We start from the raw sequence: 8201 nt of genomic DNA, 5'->3' as shown, positions 1-8201 counted from the left end.
TATATATATATATATATATATATATATATATATATATATATATATATATATATATATATATATATAATATATATTTATGTATATATAAATCAATACTACAGTGGATAAAAAATCGTACTCATTGCTGTACATGATGAGTGTAAAATAGGATTTCTTTGGAAAAGAAAGAGTAACACGCGGAAAAAGAAGGGGGGAAGTTAGTGAGGATCTCATCGAGAGAGGTGTGGCATAGCTTGCATTTCTGCACATTCCTGCTCTCGCTAAATATTTTCTAAATATTTCAAAATTTCAACCAAAAGTGAAAACATTCCTCTAATTCCCCTAACCTTTATCTGTAGGCATTACTCTTCTAAGAAAGTTATCATAAGGGCCTGTCATCATTCATTTCGTCTGTTTGGGAGGATCCTAATTCTTTTATTAGGATTAGAATCTTTTTCTAACAGTGTGTTTGGAATTAGCTGTATAACGATTTACGAGTCATTAGATAGCAAGAGGACTTATTCTAAGCGTTTTTCGATGTCCTAAAATTTTATTGCCTTTTCGTCTCATTCTCTCCTAGACATGATTTTTTTAGCGTTATCATTTCTTGTTTCAAAAAAGGATAACAAATTATTTATTTTATTACTTTCTTTTCTCTGCTTGTTCTTTTATCCTTTAAATTCCTTCACTGCATAAATAATTTATGAATCATGTGGCAGGAATCGCGGCAGTACTTTAACATGTTTTTGAATGCTGTTTTTAAAGAATTGAATTTCCCTATTCTGTGAAATATGTGGTGAAAAAACAGTTGCAGTTAGGCTTGGAATTCTGCAGATCAGAGACTCTTCCAGATAAAAAGCCGGTTTCCGTGATCCGTGGATTATGAGTTGCGATAGAACGCACGTATTCTCGAAAGCTCTGGTGACTTACAGCTGCTGTGCAAATTTCGCATTTATAAATTTCATTGTGTAATGGTCTCGAAATCTGAGAGATGTGAACCTGCTCTTCGGTGTGACGTAAGAAGTGTAAGGATTTCTATGATTTGACAATCTTGATTTTTTCAAATCACTGTAGTTAAATAGGCAGTAACTGATGGAATTCCATCATAAAAAAGGTAATTGTTCTTTATGCCAAAAAGTTACTTAACCCCCGGGACCAATGTTATTAGCTTTAAAGAGCACTTTAAAAGTCTTCCGACTCATTCTACGTACATATATTATGTTTTATAATACATATTAGCGATAAAATTCAAGGAACCAGTATTCGGTATCTTTTTTTCTCGTTACGGATCGCGGGTAATAATGAAAAACATCATCAAGAGTGCGCAGTTGTCAGAATCATACATCATATACCTAGCAGTCAGTATTCACATTGCTGGATTAGCTTACTGCAACATAAGGCAACAGTCATTATCCTTTTCATTGCATTTTAAAGATGATACTTGGGAGAAAACTAAACGTTGAAAATAATGAATGTCTACCTCATACTTCGGAATTTCAGTATATTTTCCTTAGTATATTTCTCTTTTTCAGTATATTGCCCTTTGCATTTTACTCCTGACTTTGTCACTTTTGAACAGGTATTAATTTAAATGAAATTATATGTTTTGTGTGTGATATATTGAGCATATATATAAAATCCCACCAATGTTCTCAAGTTCATCCGTTCTTTGTTTCGTACTGCTTGTTGACCTATGCTTAGCAAAACATGTTCTATAAGATAAAAGCATCCATTCTCAAAAGCTTCCTAACTATCAGGAATCAAGACGATCGGATTGATCCGCTAAGATGCTGCTGCTACTCTAGCGGAATTCATTATCTTCTCATCGTATTTACTGTGAAAGCAAACAGTTAGTGAAGGAATTGTTGTTTGGACCAAAACAAACCGAACTTTCGAAAATTACTTTCCCAATAATCAAACTAACAAAATCGTTCTAACTTCTCCATTGTCTTCACAATCAGGTCATTGTATTGTAAACGAAGGTCTGCAAAATTTCATCCTTTCATTGAATATATATAACTTCCATTGAATATAACTACGTTAAGCATCACCCTCGATCTATGTGCTCTGTATGCTTCGTTTCCTATTAACAGATGTAGACAGATTCCTTATGAAGCGTTCCTCTTCCGATGAAATTAATTCATTGTATTGTGGCTTCTATTTTCCATATATCAAGAACATGAAAGTATATGGCCACATGTTCCATTTCGTCATCTTCTTTATTCATCACCTTCTGCTCTTTTGATTCTTTTTCTTGCATCGCTTCTCTTCCAGAGTTAAAATAAAATTTTGAAAAGAGAAGTGCGATGAAATTTGGTGAGCGAACAGCATGCAAGAGATAGCCATGTTTTATGCAATAACTTCTCTTTCCTCCTACCTCATTATTTTTTGCAGTGGAACTAAATGGATGAAATTTTGCAGACCTTCGGATCCACAGACTCTCAACTCTCCTCCATTTTTCTTCATCCTCTTCGGCAACTATTCCTATTTATAAACAATTCCCATTATCCTCCAATGTTCGTAACGTGAAATACACGAGTTTGCACTACCGAGAGGATAGGGAATCATGTCTCCTCATGTCATCAAAGCAACACATCTCCATGACATGATCTTACTTCTTTCACTTCCTTCTTCTGTCAAACGATAGTACGTCATGTACATGCATGCCACTCGCAGTTATGCATGCCTCTTCCATCTGCGTACTATAAATGATACAATGCGAACAGTTATAATGTCTCTGTGTGTGCATACTGTGTATGCATGTGAGTGCTCGAAGATTTATTGTATAAACTCTTCATAAATTTGTGTGTTTCATCTCCTTTCTATATATTTGAGTTGTTAAAGATTAGGAAAGAAATAAGCGCTACTTGAATATTTACACTTTTGGAAATATGTTAAGTGCAACCATGTGGGTGTGTGTTTGTTCGTCTGTCTCCAATTACAACTGTCCCTTCCCAGTTAGAATAAGTTAAGATAGAAGACGTTGGCAAGTTGTCCTCTAAGCCCGCCACTTTCTGCGAATCTTTCTGACAGTCTCCCATAAATCGGACTGAGGGAGCATGTTAGTTGTGGGTGGGATATTGTTGTCACTGCTCACGCAATGTTCATATATGTCTGATCTGTTCTTTGCATTCATTTGTTCTTCATGCGTGGCTTAACAAAGACCAGAGCAGATATTCGTTAAATTTCATTTGCAATGTGTCACGTCATCTCTATCGTCATAATTTCAGTTATAAAAACAGGGAAATAGATGGTTTTCGAAATTTCTCTTTGTTGTTATCGATTACAGTCTGGACTTTACCTGTGGAATCACCTCATGTCGTTCAACTTGTTCGCGAATTTGTTATAAATGTTCCCCGAACCGTTGTATCATTTATATTCATCGTGATTGCCTTCTGTTTCCACAAACACTCTTGCTGATATCGTTGCTGTTATCGAACGTAACACGTGAGCGTATTACTGACTGTACACGAGTCTCTTTTGCTGAGTTGGATTTGCCGATAATGTCTTCGGTCCATGACGAGAAACCACCTCCTCCACCACTGAGGTAAATACTTTCAGTCTTTTAGTTTTACACAAATGACGCAAAAACTGTTATACTTCTTATGCTGTGTCAAATAGTTCATGCTTCTTTAATTTTAAGCGTTTACGAAGTACGGTGTTAAAAGAGAATGTTATGTGAGGATACATTGAAAATGGAGCACCGTCATATTTTGAAACATATGCTTCTTGCCTTCTGCTTGTCACGAATGCTATAAATTCTTCAAATTTCATTTAATGATTTAAATATGAATAGGAGAGGATTTTATCAGAAATATTAGGGAGAACGAAAGGTGGCAGCAAATGCTAACACTAGTAATTTGTCGGAACTAATCAGATAATTACTTTTTTTTATGGCGTTACAGGAGTACTCACAATAACCCTTCCATCGACTTTACTTTTTTCAATGGATTGGTCCTTAACAGCAGTCTTAATGTGTAAGATATAGTATTCCCATTTCATGGCAAAAGAATTGTGGAAATGAGATTAGTAATTTAGGAGCTTATCTCTGTTATCTTCACTTTTTCTTGAAATAATGCTTTTTTTAGGTACAGTAGTAGTACTTCTAGTGCTTTTCGTGATCAGTCATTTGTGGAACTGAAACCACTCCCACGTGAACCCATGGCAAATTCAGAACATTATGGATCTCTGCCTGTAGCCAACAAGAAAACGAAGAAAAAAGGTTTCGGTGGGAAAAGTGAGTTCTTTCAAGCAGTCGTTTGGAAGTTACAGTATTTCACTATACTGAATAAAATATCCCATTGCACTGACATATGAAGAAACTGTGACATTACTTGTTATAGAGTTACTCCTCGAAATGTTTAGGATATTCTTACAACATGCTATATTTAAATAGCAGATGTAGTCCAACAAAGCCCTTGAACTTAATGATGAAATACTGCTGTCATTCCCAGCATGTTTGCTTCACTTCGTAGAATGTTAAAATAAAAATATCATTGGCTTGTAAATTCTCTTATACTAGCCTTGCAGAATAAATCGCACGTTTTGTAAATATTGCTTGAATAGCGTTCTGATCAATAATTCACAAAAATGAGGTTGACTTGTTTCATGAATCTTCGGAACAATAATCTTGAAGCTTTGTGTAAAAGATTGATGCTCCAGTAAAGTAATAACTTATGAGTCAGTAGACAGTATTTGTTTCGAAGTTAAGGTTATATGTGCTATGATTTTCAAACACGAGCATTAGATTATTTTGACGTTGTATCCCTCTCTCCAATAATTGGTTTCTTGTAGTAGTAGTTAAATGCAACACTTCGAATTTAGGCAATGATTATTGCTACCGGTGATAGTTTTGGACTGATCAAGATGAGCGCTTGTATTTTTGGTAATAATCATTGATTATTACCAAAAAAAAAAAAGAGAATTTTTTCAGAGAAAAAAAAGAGAAGTAGAAAGAGAATTTTTTTCAAATAAAGTTCTCATTTCAAATAATTAGCATGAGATAACAAGCGATGTTCGAAATTAGTATTTACGTATTATCATGGTAACTAATGTGACAGTTTCTGAATACGGGTGGGAGAAAAGATGTCGTAGGACGAACAATAATTTTTTTTCGAGTATGTTTTGCTTCCAGCTTCCTGGCTTTATAGAAAGCTTTTTATCTTCTGGAAAGAACATTTTGATTTGTTGGCTTTTCATAAGTAGCGGTATGTCATTTGTTGTACAAGAAAGGAATTATAAGATAAAGAGATTTTTTTGCAGAAAATAAAGAAAAAGAAAGGACAAGCGACAAACCTGTTATTTCATTACCAAGCAATTTCGAGCACACTATTCATGTTGGTTATGATCCAGAAACTGGCGAATTTACGGTATTTCATTTTTATCTTGTATTTCACTTTTATCTTTCTTTTTCGAACAGAATTAATATCAAATTTATCATAGCGCAACACTGATTAAGATTGCTGGAAAATTCTAAATTCATTTTATTACTTCAATACTGCTAAAACAAACTGTTCCTTCCACTCACATCAGTCTTCTAACAACCTGCAATAATCCAGTGCGGTAGATGATGGTATTTCAGTCCTTCTCGGCAAACTTGCTCACTGACCTCCCAGATTTTCATAGACTTTCTCGATCATATGATTCGTTAAGTAAACGAAGTCCCAATATTGAAAACCAGATCATTGTACCCTTTCTTTTTTTTTTCACATCATCCGATTTTTTGTATTAGCAAGCAATTTTCAAAAGCAGTTTTACGAAGATTTGAAGCGCTGTTTGCTAAAGTGTTGGTCGTTGAATATTTCTTCCTTGATAGTATGTAGACGAAGGTGGAATCAAAATTCAATTTATATAAGAGGGTAATGAGGAAATTACTTGTTTCGATGTGAACATATTTATTGTATATTAGAGCGGTTTTTGCCCTCTCAACGTGGTATCTGATCTTTCCCATAATTATTAAGTGAAAATTATTTCAGAGAGAGGAATAGCTGATTCTGTTTTCGTGCAGTACTATATTTTATGCTTGTTTCAAAACTAAATGGACTTGTTTTTGATGCGCAGCTTATTAACAAACTTTTCATTTTCAAATCGATCTTAAAATGTAGTTTTTCTTGTTAATTGAGTTTTTTTTGCATCGAAAAGCAGTAGTGTGATAAGTATGATAGTGAATTTGGCAGTCTTTTGATCTTGTATCCATTACACAAGTATACACGTACATCTACATTTCACCTATAAGGTTTTATCCCCACAAACTCTCCTATCGTAGCTGTTTTTATCATGGAGAAGTTACACATTATGTTTGATTAATCATGAAACATATTCGTCGCATTTTCAACAATTTTATTGCATATTAATTTTTAAGCGTCTTACCCTTTGCTTGTTGAAATCTGTATTTGTTTCTCTTCATTTTAAGTTTCTTATTCTTGTTTATTTCAAATACTTTTTCTTTTTCCGTTCGTGTTTTGTTAGAACCTTGCAAAATCAGTTATTTCCCAACCGTAATAGGCTGTAATTAGAGACTTACTCATTTTCGTTGAAAGTGTTGATAAGTAAAAGTAACATATCTGACATGCAGAAATACCTCATTTTATCATCATATCTCATTGTCCTTAGTGCATCATATTCATTTCTAGAAACGATTTAATCAGGTAAAGTTGAAACAGTGGTTTCAAACTTCTTTTGAGAATATTCATGCTGTGATTTGTTTGTTTCTGGATAGTTGATCATTGCGCTTAGGCTTGCAAATAGACCCATGGCTTTGTTTTTCTCTGTCAGGGAGGAAGGAAAGCGTTTGACATACGATAAGATTGTAAGTAAATGTAAAACTTTTGCTTACTATGTACACGTTTACCGCATTCTCACATGTTTCAGTATTCTCTTCATTCGTATCATATTTTCACTAGTTTCAACGATTCCATTTTTTCAGGGTATGCCACCGATGTGGGCGCAATTATTACAAAGTGCACAAATCAGCAAGCAAGAGCAACAGCAGAATCCTCAGGCTGTGCTTGATGCCCTTAAATATTATACACAGGCTGATTCGTCTCAGCAAAAATGGCTGCAGCCATCTTCATTTGAAGGTTATTTATTGGAACTTTGAGAAGGTTTTTTTTTTTTAAGAACGGATTTATGAAAGATGACAAATTAAATGAATTCATCTTCTACCAGTTATAAAATAATAATTGTGACTTTTGCGCATTTAGATGTTACATATGATTAAAAATATGGTTGCATATATTGCATATGATTAAATCTTATCCTAAGCAATTACTAAAATGAATATAGTGACATTATATGCCTTAAACTTTTTAAGGGGATATTTGAAGATACTGTGAGAGCAGTCTTGTATTCCAGATAATAATTGAAAAATATGGTAGTTTAGTCCCATTAATCTTTTTCAGGTTGTTCATTAATTCACCGGGCCAATGCGGAGCAACAGCGACAGCAGCAACAACGAGATTTAAATGCAACAACACACCTCATTGGTCTCTGTTCCAGTTCGTCGTTGTCGCATCGAGGACACTATCAGAATGAAAATGAAAATGAAAGTGAACCTCAGGGACCGATGCATCATCGACATTTGTTGTCAGTATCACAGAACAACACATGCCACCGCGGTAAGTCAGTAATTTCCGCAGCACATTGTTCAGGTATCCCTGACGAAGTTGGATATCGAGTTCTCAAATATAAATGGGATCGTTTGTTCTATATTCAGTTGAGAATGTGCTTCCAATTAGGAAGTAAGGTATGAGGTTAAGTTGATTTCGGTTTGAAAATTGCTTGAAAGGAATGGGAATTCCTTATTTATATTTCTATGATCGTTTTTCATGATATACATTGTACCAAGTGTATTTGTAAGCTGAGTTGAAGCATAAAAGATATTCATTCTGTTCGAGAGATAGAAATAATTTTTTGCGTGATTTCTTGGTGTAGTACAGCCCTCCTAAATTGTAAGGCTGTAATTAATGTAGGATAAAGTACACGAATCATTAAGTTTATTCACTTCATTCCTTGTAGAAAAGTTAATAACTTTATATCATTATTTGTAAAAAAGTTAATAATTTTACAATGCAATTCTTTATGTCGGTATAAACAATTTTAAGGTATGCAGTTGAATGGATGAATAATCACATTGATAGTATGGTATTATATTGACATAGTAACACAGTAATATACTCGTCCTATTTAAACACTATTTTAGTAAAGCTCATCTATCATCGTTT

At 34.1% G+C, this 8201-nt stretch overlaps 1 protein-coding gene across 1 annotated transcript in view; it reads left to right on the top strand.

The window, feature by feature from the left end:
* Nucleotides 1–3197: 3197 nt before the first annotated feature.
* Nucleotides 3198–8201, top strand: part of LOAG_18674 (STE/STE20/PAKA protein kinase) — a 9569-nt gene continuing 4565 nt past the window's right edge. The window contains exons 1-5 of the mRNA XM_020451338.1: nt 3198–3526; nt 4068–4216; nt 5242–5348; nt 6905–7058; nt 7380–7595. Coding sequence (XP_020304886.1) covers nt 3483–3526; nt 4068–4216; nt 5242–5348; nt 6905–7058; nt 7380–7595 — 670 coding nt within the window. The 5' untranslated portion in view covers nt 3198–3482. The remainder of the gene's footprint in view (nt 3527–4067; nt 4217–5241; nt 5349–6904; nt 7059–7379; nt 7596–8201) is intronic.

Source organism: Loa loa (assembly GCF_000183805.2).
Source record: "Loa loa unplaced genomic scaffold supercont3.438, whole genome shotgun sequence".
In the NCBI taxonomy this organism is placed as follows: domain Eukaryota; kingdom Metazoa; phylum Nematoda; class Chromadorea; order Rhabditida; family Onchocercidae; genus Loa; species Loa loa.
The sequence above is the reverse complement of the archived record's forward strand: the minus strand, read 5'-3'. Positions and strand labels throughout refer to the sequence as shown.